The 18,575-nt window shown below is 36.2% G+C and overlaps 2 protein-coding genes across 3 annotated transcripts; both read right to left on the bottom strand.

Annotated features, from left to right (window-relative positions):
• Positions 1-2,612: 2,612 nt before the first annotated feature.
• Positions 2,613-12,720, bottom strand: LOC112196120 (small EDRK-rich factor 2-like). 2 transcript variants are annotated; one of them, XM_024336428.2, is made up of 3 exons: positions 12,577-12,720; positions 3,078-3,180; positions 2,613-2,958 (listed from the first exon to the last, which is right to left on the bottom strand). In XM_024336428.2, exons 1-3 carry the CDS (start codon positions 12,581-12,583, stop codon positions 2,862-2,864), a joined length of 207 nt encoding a protein of 68 aa, XP_024192196.1. In that variant the 5' UTR covers positions 12,584-12,720; the 3' UTR covers positions 2,613-2,861. The 2 variants fall into 2 exon arrangements, with proteins under 2 accessions (XP_024192196.1, XP_024192195.1); XM_024336427.2 differs by lacking the exon at positions 12,577-12,720 and adding an exon at positions 3,362-3,516.
• Positions 12,721-14,327: 1,607 nt separating this feature from the next.
• LOC112199291 (gibberellin-regulated protein 12) lies at positions 14,328-15,217 on the bottom strand. The gene is made up of 4 exons (XM_024340327.1): positions 15,152-15,217; positions 14,995-15,045; positions 14,685-14,715; positions 14,328-14,509 (listed from the first exon to the last, which is right to left on the bottom strand). Exons 1-4 carry the CDS (start codon positions 15,215-15,217, stop codon positions 14,328-14,330), a joined length of 330 nt encoding a protein of 109 aa, XP_024196095.1.
• Between the last annotated feature and the right edge of the window lie 3,358 nt (positions 15,218-18,575).

The raw sequence follows: 18,575 nt of genomic DNA, 5'->3' as shown, positions 1-18,575 counted from the left end.
GGATTAGGGAATGGGATCACAATACCATCCCAAATTCATTCTTTGCCTAATTCCCTCCTCAATCTCCAATAAAAAATTATCGGGAATTTCTCATACCCATTAGAAATTAGGCCTCCAAAGCCGCCACAATCTCCAATAAGAAAACGATTAATCAATTTTTTCTTTATTCTCATAGTAAAAATTAAAATAAAAGCAACGTAAATTCCTACTGAAGATTCATTGGGGGCCCGCCCCGATATGGATCATGAAGTCACCGGTTGCCACCACAGGGCAACCCTAGCCCAGCCACCAATAACTTCTTAACAAGACCAAAGATGCCAAGGGAAGCCAACCCACCACAATACCATGAGCACCCGCCACAATGTTACTGAAGGTGAGGATGAACTCATGTCTTGAACCATAAGCGTAGCAATGGTAGTGCAATACAGCGGACGATTTAACAAAATAATCTTAAACCCAGAATGTGTGTGAGAGTTCTTCAGCAGATTCTTGGGATTGCCTAGACTCATTCCCTTATGTAATTAGTTGAGAGTTCTTTAGCAGATTCTTGGGATTGCCTAGACTCATTCCCTTATGACATGTAATCTTGGGATTACCTTGTTTCTTATATGTTGATTACAGGTGCCCATGAACTTGGGGTGAACAGGAACTTGAGGTTCAAACACAATAATAGTTATATCCAGATACTGAATACTGGCAACTAGTTGTGGATTCTGCTTTCATGAATTCCTGGAGCCTAATTTGCCACTGACTAGGGATTGCCAATCCCTTGTCAGTATAATTCACCCATGGATCTCCATATCACAAAGCCACCATTCAATAAAACTCATTGCACTGGACTGGACTATGTTGGGTTAGATTAATAAAAAGATAAAAAAAGGTGTGGCAGAGTTGTTCCTAATCCATGAACCAAACAGAGAAGGGCAGAGTTTCTAATTCACATGATTGCAAGGTTTTTTATGTTAATAGGTATACTATGACATATTATAATTAAAAAAAAAAAAAGAGGAAAAAAAGATTATGAGATTGACCAGCCTCAGGTTCCCAAATCAAATCCATGGGTTTACCATGAATAACAAGATGACACTGCCAATGAATCTGGCCATGTAGCATATAAATCATGTCTAACATGAATCTTCAGATCTCACCAACCTACATGTAATGTGCACAACGGTAACCGCAGATTACTCTAGTACTTTGTGTACCAGTATCAATACAGGAATCACAGATGTCATCTTAAACATGACAAAAAGTCAATTCTATAGTATAAATGGTATGTGTGAAACTAAATGTTAATACTAAGTCTTGAAGAAGAACCCGGGGAAAAAAAAAAAAAAAACTGATACCGGTTAGCCTTCTTTCACACTGTCATTGCAAGCATGTAAAAAGGGCAGCCGTTTTCCACAATTGCTGTTGCTGAAGACCTATTTTGCACTACCAGATCTGTCTCAACAAACTTTACCTCTATCTGTTTGTGACAGTAAAGTTTACTCTCTCACTATCCAGTATGTTGAGCTAATGTCAAGTCATGGCTGAAACAGGAATAATCTTAGTAGCAAAGCATAAGATCCTACTTTACATGTACTAGTGTATGCTCATCTCATGGATGAGTTTAGAAGCATAAATATCTGAGGACCAAACTTTATAAGGCTAATGTTACGTGTCTAAGGTGTGCTCTATCTTGATATGCCTGCATGCCAAGTCAGTACTGCACATACCGAAACACAGCTGAATCATTTGAATGCATGCACAGAGCCAATTGAAGCATCAAAACATCCAGAATTCACATTGTATCTGGCTCAATAGTTCTTAGATTAACTAGGCTGTTGTTACAGGTATGATCCCCCTCTAGTTTCCAAATAGAATCTCCAACTTTCTCTTGCTTCATAAGATTAAGACATACATTCTCACAACATACATGATTAATCTCCGGTTCATGTCAATCACATCCTACTCCACATACTAGTTTTCATAGCACATGATATGCATCAGACTGTCAGCATAACATGGCATGTTTTGGATGTGCAAAATTACAAGGTTGTCTGTGGTCAAATGTGCATCTACAAATGCTCCTACAGCTAACCGATTGAAGGCCTTACTAACCACTATAGAGCTCGTTGCTCTATTCATTAGTCATTCAGAACAGACATACCACATGGACAAACATCTGACACTAAAAGATGATTACTTTCTATCCTTCTTTTGATCATATGTTCAGTCTTCCTACTCTTTCAGAAGAATACTAATCCAACTCAAAACATTTAGAAGATAATATCTGAAGCTACATAAAGAAAATAAAAAGAACGAGAGAAATTAAAATGGTTAGCCTATGGTCAATCAACCATTGAGCTAAGGACAAGGGTCTATGCTCCAACAATACATGAATCACCATAACGCAATAACTGTATCAGACGTTGAGCAGACACATCAAAAATAAGCCAAAAACCATCTCCATAATGGCGTGGTCAATGAAGGACTAATCAGAATGAGCTTGTTGAGCTTACATATCAAGCTGAGATCACTATATCAGCCATTGATCTATCTAAACTTCAAAATCTTCATCTTAAGTTCTAGAGACACCTCAATAAACATCTAATTTCATATAGGCATCCTCAATCTTTATAACATCAGGTAAATTTGATTATTTTGAATCGAAGTACACAAACCCACAAAGGCTTTTATGTTATACGAACATCAATAATTAGGAAACAGGTATTATTCAGACATCACTAGTTGAACAAATAATCACACACCATTACCAATAAAAAAAACAAAAAAAAAAACAGAGCATGGAAATCACAAGAACCACAAACCAAGCCAAAAACCAAGCGTCCCAAATGAGGCAACTCTTTTATTTGGTATTATTTGCTTTTACCTCCAGAGGAGGAGTTAGCTCCGGCAGCCCCTGCACCCTTATCAGCCTTCTTGGCCAGCTTTTCTTGGAGTGCTTTGGCATCCCTGCCATCAAAAAAAAAAATTTAAAAACACAAAACAAAGATTTACAAACTGGGTTTTCTTAACACTATAATTAAAACAAAAACCCAAAAAGGAAAAAAGAAAAAGCAATAAACTTGGACCTCTCTCGGCGCTGTTCTGGGGTCAAGCCATCGTCTTTGTTCTTGCTACCCTTGCCGCCCCGAGCCTGAGCTCTCTCCCGATCCTTCTCTCTCTGGTTACCGCGTGATCAAATCTCAGATTAAAGAAAACACATGGAAAAAGACCATGACTTTGAACCCTGATTGTGAATCAAACACCATAATTGAACAGAATTTGAAGTACTGAAAAACAGCAGAGTTATGAGATCAAACAGAAATTGTGAAGCAGATAATGAATCAAATCAAAAGACATTGAGAAAGGATATGAGTCATGATTTGCGTTGGAGTGCCGGAGCCAAGAGAAGTCAGAAAGCGAGGAGAGAGAGACAGAAGGAGTCAATTGGGAACGAGATGAGATTTAGGTTCCGAGTTGTAAGCTGACTGCCCCAAATCTGCACCGACCAATGTTTAGTTTTTTGTCTAGTTGGACTTGCCATTGTATAATATAATGTTTTTATGCGACTTGGAATCGGATTTTATCTATTTATTTCGATAAATCAATGTTAGGTTTTTTTTTTTTTTAATAAAGGGTGACATCTCATTAACCACTTGGTGTGTTAAGGTTGGTCGAGCAATCTAGTATGAGGCTCTCATGTTTAGTGTTCGAATTCCAACTTCCATTAGTTTGTAATCAGCAGGCTTGAGAGGCCTTTGGGTTCGTCCGCCTTCAACGGGAGATTAGTGTGACTTTGGTAAGATACCATTGTGGACCTTAGCCCAAATACTGACTAGGTGAGTGTTACTAACTTGTTATAAAAAATAATAAAATTAAGAAAATAAAAAGAGACATTTAATTTATAAAAAGAATATTAATACCACCTAAACCATATTATATTGGGCGATAAATGGTGGATATATGATGTCTCAAATTGCCTCGCATCAATTTTTTTTTCTTAAAATAATTTTCATAATTTCAAAACTTCAAAAAAGTATAATAAATGGCTCGGGTGTTCGAAAAAAATTTCCCAGAATTTTCACAGACTCGTTGCGTACTGTAAAAGTCAATTGAGAATTGGAATTGGTTTACTCATTTCATTTCATAGTCTCTTTATATAGGGAGAGAATTACAACATAAATGTCAATTACAATGATGACATTAAATGTTGATTGATCCGTAATCCTTGTTAATTGATAGTAATCGCTAATTCCTTAATTCCCTCTCCGTTAGTCACTTTGACGAAGGCACATAATGTGTTTTTCCTTTAGGACTAAATTCAGTTTAGTCCCTTGAATTTTAGGGCTAAAATCACTTTGGTCTCTGACTATTTTTTTTTTTAATCACGATGGTCCTTGATCTTCCAAATTGCATCAGTTACGTCCAAAATTTGAAATTGACTCGAAATATGAAGTCACTTGCTGAGTTGGAGCCGACATAGGGCCCCATTTTTCAGCCTTTGACCCACAGTTTGAACGAAATGTCCAAACTACCCTCGTCACCCATTGTTTCCCTATCAATTCAGTACGCTTCTCTCTCTCTCTCTCTCTCTCTCTCTCTCTCTCTCTCTCTCTCTCTCTCTCTCTCTTCAATTCCCAAACCCTTACTGCTACACTTGTTCTCAGAAATTCAAAGGTCGTCTTTTCTCCGACGATCTTGGCATCCGACGGTGGCGTGAGAGGAGGAGTTAGAAGAGGAACTGGGCCGCTGCTGAAGATGAGATCGTCAAAACCATCTGATCGATCTCAACCTCAAAACCGACGCCACCAAAGACGAGATCCTAGCCCCAGCTCCTCCTCCTCAATCCAATCCCAATTCCAAAACCCTAGCGCCCAATTCGACCAAAGAGGCCGATTCATATGGTGGTCCTAGGGTTGGCTCTGTGCAGACCAGAGAGGGTAAGAAGCTGAAGATTTTTCTTCATAAATCAATTCCTGATTCCGCTGTCATGCCCCTGATTTTTACACACATGAAAATCGATATATATAACCCCATAATTATATATGCGTGAACGTCCAGTCATCAATACAAAATACCTGGAATCTTTTTCCCTTTAACTTACACAGATATTGATGCCCTGAACCCTCAAAGTTAATATACACTCGTCCATAGAGTTATATATTACACAAGCATACGAATTTAATTGTCAACAACAAAATAAAACGTAAATGCAGCTCAGAGTTAATTATACAACGAAAGTCCTTATCGACGGTAAGGTTACAAAAATGGCTTCCTACCGTAAAGCTGCAAAGGCGCTACCTCAGCTTCAGCCCCGATTATCCTAACCTGCAAGATTAACCCCTACACCGTTTGAATAGTGTACCGGGTTGCCACACAACAAACCCGGTAAGCTTTTGCAAGCCCGTATGAGTAACTCAAAACACACATGCACAACTCACGCCAAAATAAGGAAAACAACTCACGCTTTGAATTCTTAAAACACGAAATAAAGGAGAATAACTCACACTTTAATTTCCTTCCAAATCGAAATAAAAGAAAGCAACTCACACCTTGTTTTCTTTTAAAACGAAACATAGAAAACAACTCACACTTGAATTCTATCAATAAAACATAGAAAGCAACTCACTCCTTGATTTCTATCAATAAAACATAGAAAACAACTCACACCTTGCTTCCTATCAAATGTACCATAATCGTACCATAGAAAGCAACTCACACCTTGATTTCTATCAAAACGTTAATAAGGAAAACAACTCACACCTTGTCCCCTTAAAAACCATTAATAAGGAAGCAACTCACACCTTGTTCCCTAAAAATACGTAATGTCATGAGTTGTAAATAACCAATTCCCGTTACCCCATGAATTACCTATATGGCAGACAGATTAGAGCTCTAACTGAAAACGTAACCACTCGTCCGGCCAAAGACGTGGTCACCTGGGATTCTGCCCAAGGTCTTAGACCTTTGATCCTCGGGCCGCACTGTCCCTTGGAGCAAAACATTAAAGGAGTCGCACAGGACCCAAAATGTTACACAAATCGCAACGCTTTTGAAAACAATCGAAATCAACATTTCCATAATCATTGTTTTCTGAAAAAGCCATAACACAAAACAATAAAAAGCATCAATTCATGCCTATTGTTTTCATACCCAAATCTCAACGCTTTTCAAAACAAATCGAAATCAATCATTTCCACAAATCATTTGTTTTCCAAAAGCCACCCCCCAAAACAATAAAAAGCATCATTTCATGCATATTGTTTTCATAAATCCACAAACCACCCAAAACATATATATAGCACGCAAATATATATCTACTAATACATGAATACGTATGTATATATATACATCCCATAATATATATATATATATACACACACACATAGTCATCTACTCAAAAATACCACTAATACAAACTATAGTTTGCAGTTAACTAATAACTCTCAAAATAATAAGGTATTCCGGTTCGTGAATGAACTTCGTGAGATTACTCACCTCAGAATCCCGCTGCGTCTTCTATACAGAACCGAACTAACACTATCACCAACAACTCGTCCAATTCACCTTTTAGAAGCACCTATTCACCAATGATCTCAAATCAGTAACGATTCATAACCAAATTAAGTCCGAAACCCCTGTTTTGAACTAAAATTCCCCAAAGTGGCGCCAATCGAGGCGAAACCACATCCGAGACCTCCCAAAGTCTCTGGAATACGTCCACGATCGATGGGACCAAACCACAAGTCGATCGGACGCTCAAATCCTCACGGATAGAATAATCGATCGGTATGAAACTGCAAAAATCATAACAATTCCATACGAACTCCAAAATTTGCATATTATATATCGAAACGCTCGTATCAACGAGTAGAACATATATAATACCAAAAACAGTTCCTTAAGTGGCCGGAACACCGCCGGAACGCCACCACAGACGGAGGCGCACCGCCGCCAGCCAAAACTCAATATTTCACAAAACTCCCAACATCAAAGTTCTTCATCTAAGCATGCTTGTGAACTTTCCTAACTAGCTCGAAGTCAGAAAACAAGCATAAAGGGTCGAAAACTACCTCACAAGCCGTGAACAGTAATCCAATCCGAGTTGATCGAAGTTTCACGTGAATCGATCCGAACAACCACCAAGGATCGATCAACGAGGCTGCTCTGAGCTCAACCAAGAAGACTTGAAGCCTCGCCGACGTCGGAACAAGGAATTCTGATCGGGTCCGAAAACACCAACCTACACCGCCTTGCAGCGCCGCAGTGGAGGAGAATCGGTGCTAGAGGACACCAGAGGGACGACCAGACGGAGGAGACGATCCTATCTGGAAAGTTTCGTCGCTGGAGACCGCCGCAGTTCGCCGGAAAAGTCGGGTCGGATCGACCGGGTCCGGGTCGGGTCAGAAGGAAAATTTCGTTTCTGAAGGTAGCAGCCGAGAGAGAAGAGAGAGAGAAAAATCTTTCCGGAAATGGAAAGTGAGAAAATGAAAATAATTTCTGATTTTCCTCTATTTATACTAAAATGGAAACTTTTTCCCATAACCATAACTTCTTCATACGAACTCCGATTCTCGCGTTCCATATGTCCACGAACTCGTATCGACGCGCTCTACAACTCTCGTGAAGGAAGTTTTTGGAGAATCCCAACGAATAAAAAGTCAACCTTTGCGGCACCCCTAAAGTCACACTTTTCAAATAGAAATTCGTCCGAAACGCTTCCGCTCTATCCACGAGCCACGAAACCGTCCAACAACCATAAATTAGATTCCGGAAATTCGTCGGAAAATAATTATGAATTTCCGAGGCATCACATCTGCAGCCTCTGATTTCATTCAAAGAGGAAAGCAATATAGTGGTTGAAGCTCATCAAGAATCTAAGCAGCTCGTTCGGGAAGCTCTCAACACTCACTAGTTTAAGTTCTGCTCTTTTGGGTTTGATGGGTCGCCGCACTTCCCCCTCCGACCAAAGATGGTGAGCTCAGATTTAAGGGAAGTAGAGGTTCTTTACAGACTAAGAAGGTTGGTCCTTCATTTCAGAGTGAAAATCTGCAATAACCATCTCGCATTTCAAGTTTTTGTTGGGAAATTTGATGAAGAAAGTAGCCCAAATTTGGGCCCTTTGAATTTTTGGGTTATTTTTGCAACGTTTCTGTTTCTGCATTGAAACTTATAATACAGTAAGTTGATACAATCAGTATTATTTGGTAGAGAAATAGTATGAATTTGGGTCTGCTATTGTTTTTGTTGTACTATTTTGGATTGAAAATGTGCTATACCTATTTGGTATTTGAAGTTTTTGTGGTTAAGTTTGTAAAAATAGCCAAATTTAGTAATTGGAAGCAATGTACGTTGTCATTTTCTGGAAATGTTATGGTAATGTTAATTCTGGTAAATTTAAGGGATTAGATTAGGATTTGCACCAGAGAAGATGCTAGCAGGGAGGGGGAGAGAGAGAGAGGGGGTTTGGAGTGGGGCGGTGGCGGTGGTGCTCTATATTGGGGTGGTCAGTTGTGTTGGAAATTTGGTCGATGGATGTTATTTTAGTTATCAGATTTCGTTTCCTACAAAATTCCACAAATACAATATTTTATTAGTAAATAAATATAATCACATTAATTCCATAATAAGATGAAAATAGAAGATCAACACTTATTTTTTAGATTTGTGAGTTGCCACCCAATGATTATTTCAGAAAGAGTTTAAGGTTGAGGCGTGTAAACACTGCCCTTAAGAGTAGATTTCGCCCCTCGGAGACAATGTCTCGGTGTAGCAGGTTTGTGGCGCCCTACCCTCTAGGGTACAACAACCGTTAATCCTTGTAAGCATACACTCGCAAACTTAGATCCTAGAAATGCTTGATTTTTCCCTTTGGCATTATGGAAGAGCAAGAACAAAGTACACTCTAGAATATGTATGAACTCACTAGAGAAATGGCTAGGAGAGAACTATAGAAGATAATCAATTTCATTGTGTGTGTAAGAGCAAGAAGTGACAGGTATATATAGTAGATGAAAATACTTAGAGATATGATGCAAATTTAATAAGATAATTATTGGAATATTGTAATTCCCATAACGTTAATATGCCATAATATTATGAACATTGAAGTAGTAACATTTAAGCATAAATGTATAGTAAATAGTTTTTCAAAGCATTGGGAGTTACACAAAGTATTTTGAAATACACAATCAAAATTTCCAACAATCCCCCACATATTTCAAAATACGGAAGCTGCTAAATAAAAAAGGAAATTATAGAGTGCCAAAGGAAAATGGGAATCCAATGCTTCTGAACTTGTGTCTTTTAGACTATGAACCAGCCATAGGATAAATAATTGTGATCCATAGAAATTTGGTGAAAATTAAATTTTCTATGAACCAAAATTTCTTAATATGAATCAGAGAAGTACCATCCACACTGAACTCTCGAAATCAATCATTTTCAGCGAGTGGGCATGAATAGGCCATGCGCCCCTACCTGGATATTCATGAGTGCTCTAGACGACTTGCCCAAGTTTCATAGGAAGCGGCCCCACTTCCACACTCATATAGGTAAGTCCATCAAGTGTGTACTGGAATCAAACACACCACCCATGTGTAAGGGCTATGGTACTTATTAAGAACAAAGTTCATCCTTATACGTTCCAGTTAAAGCACTATCTATGCACCATAAGGATAGACTCCAAACTTTATTTTGATAGCGCACCACTGATCAACAAGTGACTTGTTGTTACCCATATGAACCTACTTCCTGGGATCGCCATTCACATAGGTTGGGTTACCATCACTTTTGATCTTTGTTATAGGCATAGTCTCATCCCCCTCGATGTATTAACCACCAGCTTCGGCCTTTGGTCTAGTGGTTTTGTCAGAGTATTGGCCAAAAATCAACTCTAACCTACACAACTTATTGAATAATCTCAACAATAAGTAATCTTTATTGGGTTTTTAGTTATCCAATCTCATTTAAATATAAGAGCCTATTTTTTTTCTTGTTTTGCCTTGACCCCCACATTTTTGAATCTGTCTGGCTCATATATACGGGCAAGATAATATCAAGCCATATATATTTAGGCAACGAATCTTTGCATGTCAAGGACTTGAGAATTTAATAGGCAACAGTATTTACCGATTTCGTGACTTCGAATACTTTAGTCACCCCAACATTTGTAGCCATCAAATGTCTCTTTGATCAAAATTAAATTTGATCATGGAGGTACATCGAATGTCCATTTTCTCAAAGCATAAACTGAACGCAGCAATTAATGTGATAGTTTTCCAGGGCATCAGCGTAATGGACAATATTGAGACGTCAATGAAAAAACTGCATATTTTTATTTGTTTTCAAGCAACATTGACCGAAAGGCAACGAAAATTCGAAAGGCAACCCAAAACCTTAAGGCAGCATATGCAGCTAATCATCTTAGCAAATATGGCTAGGGAACCATATTTAGAGACTTGTTGTCTCTGCATTATATCCGAAAGCACCTATAATATGAAATCAGGCAACTATTTTCTTGGTAACCAAATTCTCAAGGCAACCATATTCATTACCATTAAAGTACCGAGGTAACCGTTATATCTAACCCATAGGATAGGGTCTGATTCATCATTCAAGATGCAAATGAGGCAACTCTTATTACTTGTAACCAAACTTTAAGGCAACATTTTTCTTTTCTTTTCCAGGACGTCAACCGAAGGGACATTAATATTCCGAGGCATCAAATTGCCATAGGCAACCGTCGATGTAAAATTGTCAAAATAATTTCTCAATAACACATTTATTTTTCAGGCAACCGAGGCATCATCTTAATCAAGAGGCAACGGAAATATTGAGAGGCAACAACTTTATTATTTCTGAAGAAACAATAATCCGAAGGCAACAACAAAGAAACAACTTTTTGAGTTTTAACGGTAAAAATATATTTTAGTGCATATAAAATAATTATGGTTCAAATCATATAACAGAGAATTAAAACCGCTTGCTAAACCATAATATTAATAGCAATCACTGATGCAAAATAAATACGACGAAAATGGTAAAACGATATTAAACACATAAATTAATATAGAAAAGTAAATGTGCGAAACGGTTAATTTTTAAGTTACAAACATAATTCCTTTGAACAATGAAGCAAATGCAAATTAAACTAAAATTAACAGTAGTACACAACTTAAATTATCATTACACCATGCATTACTAACCCAAAAATGCACATTATAGAATCAACATTTAAATGCCAATTGAAAAATCATTAGCAATCAAAATTGACAACCATGCAAATTAAATGCAAAGAATAATTGTCATGGTAGAAGTTTAGAACATAATTTTCCAATATAATGCAACAATAAACAAAGAGTAATTGTTTTAGGTTTCGGTGAAAAGACTTTCAAAAATCAATACTACTTTTGAAACTCTTCAAAACCATAATAAGCACGTTGAAAATATAAACCAATAAAGTGGTGAAGAGAAATGACTTATCTTCATGTCTAAGCATTCCACAAGGAAACATCCACCAACGGAACTCTACTCTTAAGATTGTTGGAAATTTGGTCGATGGATGTTATTTTAGTCATCAGATTTCGTTTCCTACAAAATTCCACAAATACAATATTTTATTAGTAAATAAATATAATCACATTAATGCCATAATAAGATGAAAATAGAAGATCAACACTTATCTTTTAGATTTGTGAGTCGCCACCCAATGATTATTTCAGAAAGAGTTTAAGGTTGAGGCGTGTAAACACTGCCCTTAAGAGTAGATTTCTCCCCTCGGAGACAATGTCTCGGTGTAGCAGGTTTGTGGCGCCCTACCCTCCAGGGTACAACAACCGTTAATCCTTGTAAGCGTACACTCGCAAACTTAGATCCTAGAAATGCTTGATTTTTCCCTTTGGCATTATGGAAGAGCAAGAACAAAGCACACTCTAGAATATGTATGAACTCACTAGAGAAATGGCTAGGAGAGAACTATAGAAGATAATCAATTTCATTGTGTGTGTAAGAGCAAGAAGTGACAGGTATATATAGTAGATGAAAATACTTAGAGATATGATGCAAATTTAATAAGATAATTATTGGAATATTGTAACTCCCATAACGTTAATATGCCATAATATTATGAACATTGAAGTAGTAACGTTTAAGCATAAATGTATAGTAAATAGTTTTTCAAAGCATTGAGAGTTACACAAAGTATTTTGAAATACACAATCAAAATTTCCAACAAGTTGGAATTGGAGGTTGTCAACATGGAAGGATAGGATTCTGATTGGAAGAAGAAAGGTGGGTTTGGAATTGGGGAGGTAAGGGGAAATGTCTATTTTACCCTTCTTGGCAGGTTAAAGGCTGAAAAATGGGGCCCTATGTCGGCTCCGACTCAGCAACTAACATCATCTTTCAAGCCAATTTCAAATTTTGGACACAACAAATAGAAAAGGACCTAGACTTTGAACCCTGATTGTGAATCAAACACCATAATTGAACAGGATTTGAAGCACTAAAAAACAGCAGAGTTATGAGATCAAACAGAAATTGTGAAGCAGATAATGAATTAAATCAAAAGACAATGAGAAAGGATATGAGTCATGATTTGCGTTGGAGTGCCGAAGCCCAAGAGAGATCAGAAGGCGAGGAGAAAGAGACAGAAGGAGTCAATTGGGAAAGAGATGAGATTTAGGTTCTGAGTTGTAAGCTGACTGCCCCAAATCTGCACCAACCAATGTCTAGTTGGACTTGCCATTGTATAATTCTAGTCTTTCATAAGTATTTTTTTTCTTCATAAAATAAATATGAGAATGGTTATTATAGAGAAAAGATTGTGGGACAGAAAAGTGGGTTGAAGTTGTTTTTTTGTTTTTTTTAATAAAAATATATTTTGTAAATGTCATAATTGTCCTTGTCATTTAATTAATTATTAAAGTTTTTTAATATTCTAAGGTCATTTCTGTAAAATTTTTGACTTTGGTTAACAAACCCTCTTCTCTTAATAATAACTAGAAAATGTCTACACACCCAATGGGTGTGAAAGTAGTGGGGAGTAATTCTGAGAGTGGAGAGTTTGAAATAGTTATTTTCTTTTATTTTATATTTTTTATTGTTTTATTTTGCTTACGTTTTTGTCCCTGATGTCAAAATGCAATCGATGATATCTTAATATTTGAGGGTTGTAAAAGTAAAAAAAAAAAATCAGTTTTGGCTAACAACACCTATTCTCTTAATAATAGTATAGATATATAAATAATGTTTTTATGTGACTTGGAGTCAGATTTATCTATTTATTTTGATAAATCAATGTTATTTTTTTGTTTTAATAAAGGGGGCTCATTAACCAACCACTTGGTGTGGTAAGGTTGGTCGAGTGATATAGTATGAAACCCTCGTGTCTAGCATTCGAGTTCTAACTTCCATTAGTTTGTGGCCAGCAGAATTGAGGGGTCTTTGGGTTCGTGCTCATTCAACAGGAGCTTAGTCTGACTTTGGTAAGATGCCATCGTGGACCTCGGCCAGAATACTGACTAAGTGGGTATTATTAACTTGCTAATGTAACCAAGGTGACTTGAAATTTTTTTAAAAAAAAATAACAAGAGACCTATAATTTATAAAGAGAATATTAATGCCACCTAAACCATATGATATTAGGCGATAAACGGTGGATATATATGATGTCTCAAATTGCATCCCACCAATTTTTTTCTTAACATAATTTCAAAACTTCAAAAAAATCGAGTGTTCGAAAAATTTCCCAAAAGTTCTCACAGGCTCCTCACGCTTGCGGACTTTATTATGAACCTTTAGATTAGATATTTAACCTTAAAAAATTCAAAAAAAAAAGTTCCCAAACAATTAAATAACCATCGAGATCGGACCTGTAACTGTATGTTAAATTTAACTTGTCGAGACGTTAATGTCAATCCAAATGGCCTTCTTCGTAATAAATTCAAGGGTTCACAATTTTGTTAATTCAGTAAGCCCAAATGAAAGTATGTTGACCGAAACCAAATGGCCCAAATCGTGATCTTGACACCAAAGTAATCTTCGAAATCAATTCCTTCAACTTCAATCACTTGTCAATTTCTTATTGGAGTAAATCGTTCAAAATTAAAACCAATACGACTTTTCTTTTAATTAAAACCGTTGAAAATTTCATATGCAATAGGTATATTATCAAAAATGGAATGTCCAGGAACAAAGGTTCCCTGATTATTGATTGAGGGTATGCAATTATTTATTTCTAAAAAAAAAAAAATACAAAAAGGGTAGGCATTTAATTTTCTAATTTCTATCATAATCCTTATTGTATTTTTCTCATAATTAACATTGCAATTATATCTTCAAGGGCATTTGGGACCTCCTTCCTGGGTTTTCCAGTTGTTGTAGCATGGACATTCTTCTTTGTGTCCATATGTGCCCGATGGGACACAGAGACATTTTTGACAACACATATTGCAAAAGAACAGACATGGCTTCTTGTGTGAAGTTGCTGAACACCGAAAATCACACGCTCCCGCGCATTCTGAACAAAAACCAAAATAAAATTAATCACAATGTATATGTACTGGAATATAATTGAAACTATGGCTGATACAAATTTTTCAATAAAACAAAACACTTTAAATTATCATGAGTTCCCTAGTATTGAGATATATCGAGGTGGAAATAATAAATAGTTCAAGTCACTAGTTACATACCTTCAGCTTTAAGCGATCCTTCTCCGCCTTGCTGTAAATATTCAAGAAACAAGTTAAATACACATGAGAGATCAAATTTATCATAAAAGTTCGAAGGGGGCACTAAGAATATAATCTTAGGAATAATAAAGTTATCATGTGGAAGAGTAATAGTAGATGATTTTTTCAGCCTTTTTGTTTGATTAAATTAACGGTAGTGGTTGTAATCGGGGGTTTGTGGGCTAGTTTGTAGATCCTTCTTTGCATATGGAGGGAAAAAATAGGGTGTGTACGTCTATATGCTTCCATGAGTCATTCAAAACGAACTTACAGGAACAATTTGAACAGCAGGAGCAGGACTTTGATCGATATCCCATTGAGCCTGCAATGAAAATTATGAACTTAATTAAACAGATAGAACCAGATAACTATGGATATAACCAGCTAGTTCATTGAAATGAGAGAGACAGTAGTCGAGAGACTACTACCAAAGTATTGATTGCGAAGGCAAGGATGACAAAGAAAGCAATGGAAATCCATGAGAGCCTAGCCATGTTTAATTTGTGTTTTCTTTTCTACCTTCAATCTAGTATGATAGGGACTCGAATGTTAGGAAGATGATGCACTTACACTAGTTGGGTGAAGATATGTATACTGTGCAAGATGAACTGCCACATTTAATGGGAGCCAAGTATATGGCAATTTCTTCAATTTTAAATATTCACCTATATATTAGCCTATATTGGCATTTTCACACACACACACACACACAAAGTCCGGCTACGGTGCGGACGACGCTACAGATTTCCCGTTTTCCCCCACTTTCCGATCACATTTTCATATCTAAACCGTTCAGTTTTTAGGTCCTAATGTACAGATCACCTCTGCAAAATTTCAGTCAATTTGGTGATCATTAAGGCATCCAAAACTACAAATTACAACAATAAACACGAACGGTTCCGGTTTGACAGATTCGGTTCGTTCGTGTAAATTATAGTTTTGGATACCTTAACGATGACCAACTTGGCTGAAATTTTGTAGAGATGATCTATACATTAGGACCTAAAAAATGAACGGTTAAGATCAAAATATGTGATCGGAAAATAGGTGAAAACCGGAAATCCGTACCGAAATTTAGGTACGGACGTCCGCACCTGAGAAAAATCCTATATATATACACATTCACAAAAATATTTAAGAAATGAAGAGATAATATGAAGACAGGTGTCCCAGTTATCATATTTTCTATAAGCACAAATTTTCCATATATTAGTCATTTTTCCACCACAAAATTTTAGCAAAAATAGATGTTGTCTATTCTCTTTGGAGGTTGTAAATGATTCACGAAAAAAATAATTCTTTTATCTTTCCCATTGGAAGATAAATGAAATTTTTAAAGAACTTTAAATTCCGATGTTTGGTAACACTAGGAAAGATGTTAAAAAGTTTGTAATTAATGCAATAAAATAATATTTTGTGAGTAATAAATGCAAAGAAAGAATGGGGGAAAGTGATTCCTTTGGTGTTTGGAAGGAACCACTTTCCTCCTTATTTTCTCTTCATTCAGAAAAGTATTTCCGTTCTTTTTGTATCCCAAACGCAAGAAAGGAACGAGTTTTCTTTCCTGATGCTTACTTTCCTTGACCAAATGTGGCCTAAGGTTTTTTCCTAGCAACCATTCATTTGTACCAATTACCCATAACGAGCTTGAATTTATTGTGTCCGGTGACTAGGTTTAGAGGTCTCTTTTTGCGTAATTTTGGTCAGTTATGGACAACGGCATTGCATTTTTGTTTGGTGATTTGCATTAAAATAGGGATGATTCATCTATGGTTTTCATAGTAATTAGCAACATTTACTACGGTAGCAGATAGAGTTATACTATACTTGTTTCAATGGGCTTGGTAAATTTGGATTTGAAGCTAGTGAGCCCGGTAGTTTTGGATTTAGCCGAACTGGGTTTGCACCAAGGTTACAAATTTCTCCGAAACTACCGAAATTTCCGTAATTTGGAAGTACTGAGACGAAATTCATATGCTATATCATTTCCGTCAGGAGTTTCCCAAAATTTTTCAAAATTTTCTGTACATTTCCGCGAAATTCTTAATTCTGAAATATCTACACACGCAAAATATATTTAAAAATTCACACCGAAATTTTATCCGAAATTTCTCCAAAATTTCTGTGAAATCTGTATGCCACCGACAACGAAGTTTTTTGTTCATATTTTCATTGAGAAAATATGAAATTTTGATTTATTTTTTTTCCAATCAAGTTGAATACAACAAAAAATCTTTTTGCTTTTATCTGCTACCAAAATCATTTCCAAAATTCATGTATTTGGGAGCAGTATTATATGATAATAAATGGAAGCAGTTCAACCATATGGATCGAACCACATCGCAGTAACACTTATTCTTAATACTTTATATTGCTTTTGTTGTACTTGTTCATTTTCATTCACTGGGTTTTGGTATTACATCCCCCCCTGGTGCCACTGCCACCGAGGTTGTATTTTTCTAATTATTAATGAAAAATGCTTGATGACCAAGCCTCCCACTGGGTTCCAGCCATTAAAAAAAAAGTAAATCACATTCACATTATCAATATACAGCACAATTATAATTACATATAGATAAAAACACTAGTTTAGCAATCTACTACAGTACTAGTTAATTACTCGTACATAAATATCACAATTCTATTGTAAATGTATAATTTTAGAGAAGCTACATTGTAAATAGGTTTATTATAGGTTAGTTTAGTCTATGTAAAAGTTTCATTAAAAAATATCATTTTATAAATGCAATTAATATGATTTCTTTATTTTTAACCGAAATATCCACCGAAATTGAAACTTTATATGAAATTTCTTTAAATTTGAAGTACCAAATTCGAAATTTGAAACCTTGTTTTGCACCATGCAAAACCCAAAGCATTGGCTAGTGTTTCCTTAGTGGGTTTGGGCCAAGGATGGCCTTAGGCCTAGGCAGGCTAGCCCCAAGTCTACGGCCTCCAATTTAAGGGGCCTCATATTTTTATAAGCTTATAAATGTTGTAAATATTATTATCTATGTGGATGTCCATGTAAATACTCATTAGTTATGTACTTTGATGTAAACCCTACCTCTATATAAATGAGGCTAATGAGACTGAATGATATACTTCTACTTCCTCCCAACTATTCTCTCTCTATCTTCTCTCTACTTTATAACACGTTATCAGCACGTTTTGCTCTTCTTCTTTTTCCTTAAAAACTCGATGATGATCTAAGACGTCTTGGTGCAATGTTTGTTGCTTTTGACCATGATTCATGATCTATGAGTTTGATTTTCATAATTATAGCAGTTGATTTTATTTAACCTGCATATGTTTTCCATATATATCTTGATTATGGGACGGCTTATTTGTTTCAATTGGCTTTAGCAAGCAAATAAAAGGGGCTTTTATATATTATCAGTGAGATATAGTCAGCATGTTTGAAAAAAGAAGAAGATCATAGTAAGTTATTGTTTCACATATATGCAATTGCTAGCTATTCATTTGTGCTAGGACGGGCTTCTGTTCTTATTCGTAATCTATTTGATTATATCCACTTCATGTTTTACATGCTAATGCATTTGTTGCCTTCTCATGATCTATATATATTTATATATACATCATCGCAAATTGCGATGTTCCTTATTGATCTGATCATGATAGATCGATTTGACGATATGATAGCAAGAGGTATGATTCATGATATATTTGCTTCTCCAAGATTTCCACGAACCTTTTGTCAGTACTCTTAATTTTCATGGTTTGGTTTATCAATTTGTTTTTCCCAGTGTCGTGAAATGAGCAATCTGATCCCTTGATTTACCTGGTATGCAAGAGATAATTTACTTCTCGTAAGTTTATGGTTTCAATTTG

This window comes from Rosa chinensis, chromosome 4, assembly GCF_002994745.2.
Source record: "Rosa chinensis cultivar Old Blush chromosome 4, RchiOBHm-V2, whole genome shotgun sequence".
NCBI lineage: Eukaryota > Viridiplantae > Streptophyta > Magnoliopsida > Rosales > Rosaceae > Rosa > Rosa chinensis.
Note: the sequence above shows the minus strand (reverse complement) of the source record. Positions and strands in the feature narration are given on the sequence as shown.